The sequence below is a fragment of the Oncorhynchus nerka genome, unplaced genomic scaffold (genome assembly GCF_034236695.1).
Source record: "Oncorhynchus nerka isolate Pitt River unplaced genomic scaffold, Oner_Uvic_2.0 unplaced_scaffold_896, whole genome shotgun sequence".
Classification (NCBI taxonomy): Eukaryota; Metazoa; Chordata; class Actinopteri; order Salmoniformes; family Salmonidae; genus Oncorhynchus; species Oncorhynchus nerka.
The window spans coordinates 186,447-199,738 of NW_027040402.1; the positions used below are offsets into that span (position 1 = coordinate 186,447).

At 48.3% G+C, this 13,292-nt stretch overlaps 1 protein-coding gene across 1 annotated transcript in view; it reads right to left on the minus strand.

The window, feature by feature from the left end:
* Positions 1-1,119: 1,119 nt before the first annotated feature.
* The window catches only part of LOC135570923 (trichohyalin-like), a 46,115-nt gene continuing 33,942 nt past the window's right edge, over positions 1,120-13,292 (minus strand). The window contains 8 exon segments of the mRNA XM_065016741.1: positions 1,120-1,218; positions 2,168-2,270; positions 2,273-2,540; positions 4,446-4,553; positions 6,397-6,514; positions 7,227-7,679; positions 8,008-8,105; positions 8,675-8,805. Coding sequence (XP_064872813.1) covers positions 1,125-1,218; positions 2,168-2,270; positions 2,273-2,540; positions 4,446-4,553; positions 6,397-6,514; positions 7,227-7,679; positions 8,008-8,105; positions 8,675-8,805 — 1,373 coding nt within the window. The 3' untranslated portion in view covers positions 1,120-1,124.

A 13,292-nucleotide genomic window follows, 5' to 3' on the forward strand; every position in this document is an offset into this window, starting at 1 on the left:
AGTATCTGAACAACAGTCACCTGGTTCAGGAAACAGCCCCCTCCAGTATCTGAACAACAGTCACCTGGTTCGGGAAACAGCCCCCTACAGTATCTGAACAACAGTCACCTGGTTCGGGAAACAGCCCCCTCCAGTATCTGAACAACAGTCACCTGGTTCGGGAAACAGCCCCCTACAGTATCTGAACAACAGTCACCTGGTTCAGGAAACAGCCCCCTACAGTATCTGAACAACAGTCACCTGGTTCAGGAAACAGCCCCCTACAGTATCTGAACAACAGTCACCTGGTTCAGGAAACAGCCCCCTACAGTATCTGAACAACAGTCACCCTGCCCCCCTACAGTATCTGAACACAGTAACCTGGTTAAATTCATCCTGGTTCAGGAAACAGCCCCCCTCCAGTATCTGAACAACAGTAACCTGGTTAACTCATTCATCCTGGTTCGGGAAACAGCCCCCCTACAGTATCTGAACAACAGTAACCTGGTTAACTCATTCATCCTGGTTCAGGAAACAGCCCCCCCTACAGTATCTGAACAACAGTCACCTGGTTCAGGAAACAGCCCCCCCTCCAGTATCTGAACAACAGTCACCTGGTTCAGGAAACAGCCCCCCCTCCAGTATCTGAACAACAGTCACCTGGTTCGGGAAACAGCCCCCCTACAGTATCTGAACAACAGTCACCTGGTTCGGGAAACAGCCCCCTCCAGTATCTGAACAACAGTCACCTGGTTCAGGAAACAGCCCCCCCTACAGTATCTGAACAACAGTCACCTGGTTCGGGAAACAGCCCCCCCTCCAGTATCTGAACAACAGTCACCTGGTTCAGGAAACAGCCCCCCTACAGTATCTGAACAACAGTCACCTGGTTCGGGAAACAGCCCCCCTACAGTATCTGAACAACAGTCACCTGGTTCGGGAAACAGCCCCCCTACAGTATCTGAAACTGATACAACAACAAACCACAGACAGCAGAGTAAATATAAAGAAAATACTTTATTCCACATAGATTATAATACACTGAACAAGTTTTGGTCTGTCAGGTGTTTGTTTAAAGCTGAGTGTGTTGTACAGGTGTGTAGAGGTCACCTGTGTGTGTGTGTGTGTGTGTGTGGGGGGTGTGTTCAGAAGGAGAAGTACTTCGTGTACCAATCCTGCCTCTGAGGGTCCCGCCCCTCTGCCCCCTGGCCACTCCCCCTCTGCTCCAAATATGGGCTCCTGGGAACACAGGAAGCACATTTTAGACTGCTGGGGGACAGACAGACAGACAGACAGACAGACAGACAGACAGACAGACAGACAGACAGACAGACAGACAGACAGACAGACAGACAGACAGAGAGAGTCAGACAAACAGACAGACAGAGAGTCAGACAGACAGACAGACAGACAGACAGAGAGTCAGACAGACAGACAGACAGACAGAGAGTCAGACAGACAGACAGACAGAGAGTCAGACAGACAGACAGAGAGTCAGACAGACAGACAGACAGACAGAAATACAGAAGGAGACAGACAGACAGACAGACAGACAGAGAGTCAGACAGACAGACAGACAGAGAGTCAGACAGACAGACAGACAGACAGACAGACAGACAGACAGACAGACAGAGAGAGTCAGACAAACAGACAGACAGAGAGTCAGACAGACAGACAGACAGACAGAGAGTCAGACAGACAGACAGACAGACAGAGAGTCAGACAGACAGACAGACAGACAGAGAGTCAGACAGACAGACAGAGAGTCAGACAGACAGACAGACAGACAGAAATACAGAAGGAGACAGACAGACAGACAGACAGACAGAGAGTCAGACAGACAGACAGACAGAGAGTCAGACAGACAGACAGACAGACAGACAGACAGACAGACAGAGAGACAGACAGACAGACAGACAGACAGACAGAGAGACAGACAGACAGACAGACAGAGAGTCAGACAGACAGACAGACAGACAGAAATACAGAAGGAGACAGACAGACAGACAGAGAGAGACAGACAGAGAGAGACAGACAGACAGAGAGACAGACAGACAGACAGACAGACAGACAGAGAGACAGACAGAGAGACAGACAGACAGACAGACAGAGAAGGACATTGGGCTTTGTGAAGGAACACAGACAGCGCTATTGGCTGTGCTGTTTCCATAGATACAGTATCCGTTACCTGGTTGACTGGCTGTTCAGGTGTGGGCGGAGCTCCTGCGAGGGTGAGGTGACGTGTCGAATCCCGTGTCGAGGCTCGGGGAGGGAGGATGGACAGAGGGGGAGGGGGTGGTGGGAGCAGGGGGGAGAGGAGTCGGGGTACGAGAGAGAGGGCCGCGACCGCCGGGATCCAAACTGGGAGACCTGGGAGTACGGGGGAGGGAGGGGGAGGAACGGGGGAGAGAGGAGGAGGCGTAGGGCAGAGTTGAGGAGGGGGAGGGACGTTGGGGGAGGCAGGGGGAGGGGGTGTCGTGGGGGAGGAGGACGCTCCTCTCATAGGCGCTGAGGTTCGGAACGCTGGTGACGCGGGGCGGAGACTCCTCCACACGCTTCCTCTGAAACACAACGTCATGACGACAACATTCATACAACACAGTGAATAACTTTTTAATCCCACCAATACAACACAGTGAAACACTAGTTAATCCCACCAATACAACACAGTGAAACACTAGTTAATCCCACCAATACAACACTAGTTAATCCCACCAATACAACACTAGTTAATCCCACCAATACAACACAGTGAAACACTAGTTAATCCCACCAATACAACACAGTGAAACACTAGTTAATCCCACCAATAAAACACTAGTTAATCCCACCAATACAACACAGTGAAACACTAGTTAATCCCACCAATACAACACAGTGAAACACTAGTTAATCGCACCAATACAACACTAGTTAATCCCACCAATACAACACTAGTTAATCCCACCAATACAACACAGTGAAACACTAGTTAATCCCACCAATACAACACAGTGAAACACTAGTTAATCCCACCAATACAACACTAGTTAATCCCACCAATACAACACTAGTTAATCCCACCAATACAACACAGTGAAACACTAGTTAATCCCACCAATACAACACTAGTTAATCCCACCAATACAACACACTTAAACACTAGTTAATCCCACCAATATAACACAATAAAACACTAGTTAATCCCACCAATACAACACTAGTTAATCCCACCAATACAACACAGTGAAACACTAGTTAATCCCACCAATACAACACTAGTTAATCCCACCAGTACAACACTAGTTAATCCAACCAATACAACACAGTGAAACACTAGTTAATCCCACCAATACAACACAGTGAAACACTAGTTAATCCCACCAATACAACACTAGTTAATCCCACCAATACAACACTAGTTAATCCCACCAATACAACACAGTGAAACACTAGTTAATCCCACCAATATAACACAATAAAACACTAGTTAATCCCACCAATATAACACAATAAAACACTAGATAATCCCACCAATACAACACTAGTTAATCCCACCAATACAACACAGTGAAACACTAGTTAATCCCACCAATACAACACTAGTTAATCCCACCAGTACAACACTAGTTAATCCAACCAATACAACACAGTGAAACACTAGTTAATCCCACCAATACAACACAGTGAAGCACTAGTTAATCCCACCAATACAACACTAGTTAATCCCACCAATACAACACTAGTTAATCCCACCAATACAACACTAGTTAATCCCACCAATACAACACAGTAAAACACTAGTTAATCCCACCAATACAACACAGTGAAACACTAGTTAATCCCACCAATACAACACAGTGAAACACTAGTTAATCCCACCAATACAACACAGTGAAACACTAGTTAATCCCACCAATACAACACAGTGAAACACTAGTTAATCCCACCAATACAACACAGTAAAACACTAGTTAATCCCACCAATACAACACAGTGAAACACTAGTTAATCCCACCAATACAACACAGTGAAACACTAGTTAATCCCACCAATACAACAATAGTTAATCCCACCAATACAACACTAGTTAATCCCACCAATACAACACTAGTTAATCCAACCAATACAACACTAGTTAATCCCACCAATACAACAGTAAAACACTAGTTAATCCCACCAATACAACACAGTGAAACACTAGTTAATCCCACCAATACAACACAGTAAAACACTAGTTAATCCCACCAATACAACAGTAAAACACTAGTTAATCCCACCAATACAACAGTAAAACACTAGTTAATCCCACCAATACAACACAGTGAAACACTAGTTAATCCCACCAATACAACACAGTAAAACACTAGTTAATCCCACCAATACAACACTAGTTAATCCCACCAATACAACACAGTAAAACACTAGTTAATCCCACCAATACAACACAGTGAAACACAAAGACAACAGAGGAGTGTGTGTGTCACCCTCATAGTTGGTGTAACGATCCCGGGGTGTGGCCTGTTGTCATGGAGCCTGAGGGTTCCGTTGTCCCCGGCAACCGGAGGATGAAGATGCAGCTGATGTCGTTCCTCCTGGAGAAACAATGAGACATCAGGTGTGTGGGGTAGGAGTAGGGGTGGAATGTGGGGTAAGAGTGGGGTTGGAGTGTGGGGTAGGAGTGGGGTTGGAGTGGGGGGTAGGAGTAGGGGTGGAGTGGGGGGTAAGAGTGGGGTAGGAGTGGAGGGTAGGAGTGGGGGGTAGGAGTGGGGGGGTAGGAGAGGGGTAGGAGTGGGGGTGGGGTTTGGGGTAGGAGTGGGGAGTGGGGGGGTAGGAGTGGGGGGTAGGAGTGGGGGGGGTAGGAGTAGGGGGAGTGGGGGGAGTGGGGGGGTGGAGGGAGGTGGGGTTGGGTGGGGTAGGAGTAGGGGTGGGGGGTGGGGTAGGAGTAGGGGTGGGTTGGAGTGGGGTAGGTTTTTGTGGGGTAGGTGTTTGAGGGGTAGGAGGGGGTAGGTGTGTATGGGGTAGGTGTGGGGTTAGTAAAGGGGTAGGTAGGTGGGGTAGGAGTGTGGGGTAAGAGTGTGTGGGGTAGGTATGTTAGGTGTGTGTGGGGTAGGAGTGTGTGGTAAATGTGTGTGGGGTAGGTGTGTGTAGGGTAGGTGTGTGTGGTAGTTGTGTGTAGGGTAGGTGTGTGTGTGGTAGTTGTGTGTGTGTGGTAGATGTGTTTGGGGTAGGTGTGTGTGTGGTAGGTGTGTGTAGGGTAGGTGTGTGTGTGATGTAGGTGTGTGTGTGGTAGGTGTGTGTGTGGGGTAAGTGTGTGTGGGGTAGGTGTGTGAGTGAGTGTGAGGTGAGTGAGTGAGTGAGTGTGAGGTAGGTGTGTGAGTGAGTGTGAGGTGGGTGTGTGTATGAGTGTGAGGTAGGTGGGGTAAGTGTGTGTGTATAGGTGTGTGAGAAAGTGTGAGGTAGGTGAGTGAGTGAGTGTGAGGTAGGGTGAGTGTGTGAGGTAGGTGTGTGAGTGTGTGAGGTAGGTGAGTGAGTGAGTGAGTGTGAGGTAGATGTGAGTGAGTGAGTGTGAGGTAGATGTGTGAGTGAATGTGAGGTAGGTGTGTGAGTGAGTGTGAGGTAGGTGTGTATGTGAGGTAGATGTGTGAGTGAGTGTGAGGTAGGTGTGTATGTGAGGTAGATGTGTGAGTGAGTGTGAGGTAGGTGTGTGTATGAGTGTGAGGTAGGTGTGGTAAGTGTGTGTGTGTGTGAGTGTGCGGTAGGTGTGGTAAGTGTGTGTGTGTTGGTGTGTGTGTGTGTGTGTGAGTGTGAGTGTGAGGTAGGTGTGTGTGCGGTAGGTGTGTGAGTGAGTGTGAGGTAGGTGTGTGTGTGAGTGTGTGTGCGGTAGGTGTGTGTGTGTGTGTGTGTGTGTGCGGTAGTGTGTGTGTGCGGTAGGTGTGTGTGTGTGCGGTAGGTGTGTGTGCGGTAGGTGTGTGTGCGGTAGGTGTGTGTGGGGTAGGTGTGTGAGTGTGGGGTAGGTGTGTGTGGGGTAGGTGTGTGAGTGTGGGGTAGGTGAGTGTGGGGTAGGTGTGTGTGCGGTAGGTGTGTGTGTGTGCGGTAGGTGTGTGTGTGTGGGGTAGGTGTGTGTGTGTGTGTGGGGTAGGTGTGTGTGTGTGTGTGCGGTAGGTGTGTGTGTGTGTGTGTGTGTGTGTGTGTGTGTGTGTGTGTGTGTGTGGGGTAGGTGTGTGTGTGTGGGGTAGGTGTGTGTGTGTGGGGTAGGTGTGTGTGTGTGCGGTAGGTGTGTGTGTGTGTGGGGTAGGTGTGTGTGGGGTAGGTGTGTGTGTGTGTGTGCGGTAGGTGTGTGTGTGTGTGTGTGTGTGTGAGGTAGGTGTGTGTGTGTGTGTGTGTGTGTGTGTGTGTGTGTGTGTGTGTGTGAGGTAGGTGTGTGTGTGTTCTTACCACCAGGCGTTTGATGAGCTGGTTCCTCTCAGTGAGTCTCTCCTGTAGTCTCCCCATCTGGAGATCATCACCGAGAGGAACCTCCCTCCTCCTGCACCTCTCCTCACGCTCCCGTAGCCTGGGAACACACACACGTTAACCACACCCCTCTCCTCCTGCTGGGAACACACACACGTTAACCACACCCCTCCCTCCTGCTGGGAACACACCTCTCCCACCCCTCCCTGGGAACAGCCACCCTCTCCTCCTGCTGGGAACACACACACGTTAACCACACCCCTCTCCTCCTGCTGGGAACACACACACGTTAACCACACCCCTCTCCTCCTGCTGGGAACACACACACGTTAACCACACCCCTCTCCTCACGCTCCCGTAGCCTGGGAACACACACACGTTAACCACACCCCTCTCCTCCTGCTGGGAACACACACACGTTAACCCCACCCCTCTCCTCCTGCTGGGAACACACACGTTAACCCACACCCCTCTCCTCCTGCTGGGAACACACGTTAACCCCACCCCTCTCTCCTCCTGCTGGGAACACACGTTAACCCCACCCCTCTCCTCCTGCTGGGAACACACGTTAACCCCACCCCTCTCCTCCTGCTGGGAACACACGTTAACCCCACCCCTCTCCTCCTGCTGGGAACACACGTTAACCCCACCCCTCTCCTCCTGCTGGGAACACACATTAAACCCACCCCTCTCCTCCTGCTGGGAACACACATTAACCCCACCCCTCTCCTCCTGCTCCCCTCTCCTCCTGCTGGGAACACACATTAACCACACCCCTCTCCTCTTGCTCCACACTCCAGTGTGTTACTCACTCTGTCTCCAGGGCCACTATGCGAGTCTGTAGCTCTGCCTGACAGCTGCTGTATTCACACACCAGACTCTGCATCGCTCTCCTGTGCTCTCTCTTCACTTCCTCTCTCCTCTCCTCCTCCTCCTCCTTCCTCCTCTTCTCCTCCTCCTCCGCCTTCCTTCTCTTCTCCTCGTCCACCTTCCTCTTCTCCTCAACCTCGGCCTCTCTCCTCTTCACCTCCTCTCTCCTGTTCTCCTCCTCCGTCCTCTTCTCCTCGTCCCTCCTCTTCTCCTCCATCTCTCTTCGCGCCTCCTCTTCTCTCATCTCTTCTTCTCTCTGTTCCTCCCGTTGTATCTGAGCCTCTTCCAGTTTCTCCACCTCTTCTCTCAGTCTGTCCACCTCCACTCTCAGTCGTTGGGCTTCCTCCTCTCTCTCCTTCTGCTCTCTTTCTCTTCCCATCGCCTCCTCTCCCGACCTGGAAGAGTAGAGAGGAAGAGTAGAGAGGAAGAGTAGAGAAGAAGAGTAGAGAGGAAGAGTAGAGAAGAAGAGTAGAGAAGAAGAGTAGAGAGGAAGAGTAGAGAGGAAGAGTAGAGAGGAAGAGTAGAGAAGAAGAGTAGAGAGGAAGAGTAGAGAGGAAGAGTAGAGAGGAAGAGAGAAGAAGAGTAGAGAAGAAGAGTAGAGAGGAAGAGTAGAGAGGAAGAGTAGAGAGGACAGAAAGGGGATAAGATGAGGTGTGTGTGTGTGTGTGTGTGTGTGTGTGTGTGTGTGTGTGTGTGTGTGTGTGTGTGTGTGTGTGTGTGTACCTCAGTACAGTGTTCTCCCTCTGTAGGTCCAGAACGGCACAGCGACTCTCATCCAGCTGACGCTCAAACACCTGGTACTGATTCTGCTGCTTCAAGTCCTATACACACACACACACACACACACACACACAGAGACACACACACACAGACAGACACACACACAGAGACAGACACACACACAGACAGACACACACACAGACACACACACACACAGACACACACACACACACACACACACACACACACACACACAGACACACAGACACACACACACACACACAGACAGACACACACACACACACACACACACAGACACACACACAGACACACACACACACACAGAGACACACAGACACACACACACACACACACACACACAGACACACAGACAGACAGACAGACACAGAGATAGTCAGTTCCCAATTTAATAGCATATGTTATAGTGTGTGTGTGTGTGTGTTACCTGTTGCAGGGCCATCATCTGTGTGTGTGTGTGTGTGTGTGTGTGTGTGTGTGTGTGTGTGTCTGTGTGTGTGTGTCTGTGTGTGTGTGTGTGTGTGTGTGTGTGTGTTACCTGTTGCAGGGCCATCATCTCTGTGTGTGTGTGTGTGTGTGTGTGTGTGTGTGTGTGTGTGTGTGTGTGTGTGTGTGTGTGTGTGTGTGTTACCTGTTGCAGGGCCATCATCTCTGTGTGTGTCTGTAGTTCCGTCTGCAGGTCTTCGATGTGTTTCATGTGTCTCTGGGTCAACTGTCTACTCCACTCTGTGTACTGCTGGCTCAGCTCTGTACCCTGCTTATCTAGACACATCATCACCATCATCATCATCACCATCATCACCATCATCACCACCATCACCATCACCACCATCATCACCATCATCATCATCATCATCATCATCATCATCATCATCATCATCAACTGTCTACTCCACTCTGTGTACTGCTGGCTCAGCTCTGTACCCTGCTTATCTAGACACATCATCACCATCATCACCATCATCATCACCACCATCATCATCACCACCATCATCATCATCACCATCATCACCATCATCATCACCATCATCATCATCATCACCACCATCAACTGTCTACTCCACTCTGTGTACTGCTGGCTCAGCTCTGTACCCTGCTTATCTAGACACATCATCATCATCACCATCATCATCATCATCATCACCACCATCATCATCATCACCACCACCAACTGTCTACTCCACTCTGTGTACTGCTGGCTCAGCTCTGTACCCTGCTTATCTAGACACATCATCACCATCATCATCATCACCATCATCACCACCACCATCATCATCATCATCACCATCATCATCATCATCATCATCACCACCATCAACTGTCTACTCCACTCTGTGTACTGCTGGCTCAGCTCTGTACCCAGCTTATCTAGACACATCATCACCATCCACCACCATCATCTTCATCACCATCATCATCATCATCATCATCACCACCACCATCATCACTCCATCATCATCATCATCATCATCACCACCACCATCATCATCACCACCACATCATCACCATCATCATCACCACCATCATCATCATCATCATCACCACCATCAACTGTCTACTCCACTCTGTGTACTGCTGGCTCAGCTCTGTACCCTGCTTATCTAGACACACCATCATCACCATCATCATCACCATCATCATCATCACCATCATCATCATCACCATCATCATCATCATCATCATCACCACCATCAACTGTCTACTCCACTCTGTGTACTGCTGGCTCAGCTCTGTACCCTGCTTATCTAGACACATCATCACCATCATCATCATCATCATCACCACCATCATCACCACCACCATCATCACCATCATCATCATCACCACCATCATCATCACCATCATCATCAACTGTCTACTCCACTCTGTGTACTGCTGGCTCAGCTCTGTACCCTGCTTATCTAGACACACCATCATCATCATCACCATCACCATCATCACCATCATCATCACCATCATCACCATCAACTGTCTACTCCACTCTGTGTACTGCTGGCTCAGCTCTGTACCCTGCTTATCTAGACACATCATCACCATCATCATCACCATCATCATCATCACCATCATCACCATCATCATCGTCACCATCATCATCATCATCATTGTCACCATCATCATCATCATCATCATCATCACCATCATCATCATCATTGTCACCATCATCATCATCATCACCATCATCATCACCACCATCATCACCACCATCATCATCATCATCATCATCACCATCACCATCATCACCATCATCATCGTCACCATCATCATCATCATCATTGTCACCATCATCATCATCATCATCATCATCACCATCATCATCATCATCATCATCATCATCATCATCATCATCACCATCATCATCACCACCATCATCACCACCATCATCATCATCATCATCATCACCATCACCATCATCACCACCATCACCATCATCATCATCATCATCACCACCATCATCACCACCATCATCACCACCATCATCATCATCATCATCATCATCACCATCATCATCACCATCATCATCACCACCACCATCATCATCATCATCATCATCACCATCACTGCTCATCATCATCATCTAGACACATCATCACCATCATCATCATCACCATAATCACCATCATCCATCATCATCATCACCACCATCATCATCATCATCACCATCATCATCATCATCATCACCATCATCATCATAATCATCATCACCATCATCATCATCACCATCATCATCACCACCACCATCATCATCATCATCATCATCATGTAACACCTGTAACCACCAGCTGTAACAGGTCAGTGTGTTACCTAGCTGTAACAGGTGTAGTGTGTGTTACCAGCTGTAACAGGTGTAGTGTGTTACCAGCTGTCAGGTCAGTGTGTTACCAGCTGTAACAGGTCAGTGTGTTACCAGCTGTAACAGGTGTAGTGTGTGTTACCATCAGGTCAGTGTGTTACCAGCTGTAACAGGTGTAGTGTGTGTTACCTAGCTGTAACAGGTGTAGTGTGTTACCAGCTGTAACAGGTGTAGTGTGTGTTCAGCTGTAACAGGTGTAGTGTGTTACCTAGCTGTAACAGGTATAGTGTGTTACCTAGCTGTAACAGGTGTAGTGTGTGTTACCAGCTGTAACAGGTCAGTGTGTTACCTAGCTGTCAGTGTGTTACCTAGCTGTAACAGGTCATCAGTGTGCTAGCTGTAACAGGTGTAGTGTGTTACCTAGCTGTAACAGGTGTAGTGTGTTACCAGCTGTAACAGGTGTAGTGTGTTACCTAGCTGTAACAGGTGTAGTGTGTGTTACCTAGCTGTAACAGGTGTAGTGTGTTACCTAGCTGTAACAGGTGTAGTGTGTTACCTAGCTGTAACAGGTGTAGTGTGTTACCAGCTGTCAGTGTGTTACCAGCTGTCAGTGTGTTACCTAGCTGTAACAGGTGCAGTGTGTTACCTAGCTGTAACAGGTGCAGTGTGTTACCAGCTGTAACAGTGTGTTACCTAGCTGTAACAGGTGTAGTGTGTGTTACCAGCTGTAACAGGTGTAGTGTGTTACCAGCTGTAACAGGTGTAGTGTGTTACCTAGCTGTAACAGGTGTAGTGTGTTACCTAGCTGTAACAGGTGTAGTGTGTTACCTAGCTGTAACAGTGTGTGTTACCTAGCTGTAACAGGTGTAGTGTGTGTTACCTAGCTGTAACAGGTCAGTGTGTGTTACCTAGCTGTAACAGGTGTAGTGTGTTACCTAGCTGTAACAGGTGTAGTGTGTGTTACCTAGCTGTAACAGGTGTAGTGTGTTACCTAGCTGTAACAGGTGTAGTGTGTGTTACCTAGCTGTAACAGGTGTAGTGTGTTACCTAGCTGTAACAGGTGTGTGTTACCTAGCTGTAACAGGTAGTAGTGTGTTACCTAGCTGTAACAGGTGTAGTACCTAGCTGTAACAGGTGTTACCTAGCTGTAACAGGTGTAGTGTGTTACCTAGCTGTGTAGTGTGTTACCTAGCTGTAACAGGTGTAGTGTGTTACCTAGCTGTAACAGGTGTAGTGTGTTACCTAGCTGTAACAGGTATAGTGTGTTACCTAGCTGTAACAGGTGTAGTGTGTTACCTAGCTGCTGTAACTAGCTGTAACAGGGTAGTGTGTGTTACCTAGCTGTAACAGGTGTAGTGTGTTACCTAGCTGTAACAGGTGTAGTGTGTTACCTAGCTGTAACAGGTGTAGTGTGTGTTACCTAGCTGTAACAGGTAGGTGTAGTGTGTTACCAGGTGTAGTGTGTTACCTAGCTGTAACAGGTGTAGTGTGTTACCTAGCTGTAACAGGTGTAGTGTGTGTTACCTAGCTGTAGGTGTAGTGTGTTACCTAGCTGTAACAGGTGTAGTGTGTGTTACCTAGCTGTAACAGGTGTAGTGTGTTACCTAGCTGTAACCTAGCTGTAACAGGTGTAGTGTGTTTAGCTGTAACAGGTGTAGTGTGTGTTACCTAGCTGTAACAGGTGTAGTGTGTTACCTAGCTGTAACAGGTGTAGTGTGTTTACCTAGCTGTAACAGGTGTAGTGTGTTACCTAGCTGTAACAGGTGTAGTGTGTTACCTAGCTGTAACAGGTGTAGTGTGTTACCTAGCTGTAACAGGTGTAGTGTGTTACCTAGCTGTAACAGGTATAGTGTGTTACCTAGCTGTAACAGGTGTAGTGTGTTACCTAGCTGTAACAGGTGTAGTGTGTTACCTGTAACAGGTGTAGTGTGTTACCTAGCTGTAACAGGTGTAGTGTGTTACCTAGCTGTAACAGGTGTGTGTGTTACCTAGCTGTAGGTGTAGTGTGTTACCTAGCTGTAACAGGTGTAGTGTGTTACCTAGCTGTAACAGGTGTAGTGTGTGTTACCTAGCTGTAACAGGTGTAGTAGTGTGTTACCTAGCTGTAACAGGTGTAGTGTGTTACCTAGCTGTAACAGGTGTAGTGTGTTACCTAGCTGTAACAGGTGTAGTTACCTAGCTGTAGGTGTAGTGTGTTACCTAGCTGTAACAGGTGTAGTGTGTTACCTAGCTGTAACAGGTGTAGTGTGTGTTACCTAGCTGCTAGCTGTAACAGGTGTAGTGTGTTACCTAGCTGTAACTAGTGTGTTACCTAGCTGTAACAGGTGTAGTGTGTGTTACCTAGCTGTAACAGGTGTAGTGTGTTACCTAGCTGTAACAGGTGTAGTGTGTGTTACCTAGCTGTAACAGGTGTAGTGTGTTACCTAGCTGTAACAGGTGTAGTGTGTGTTACCTAGCT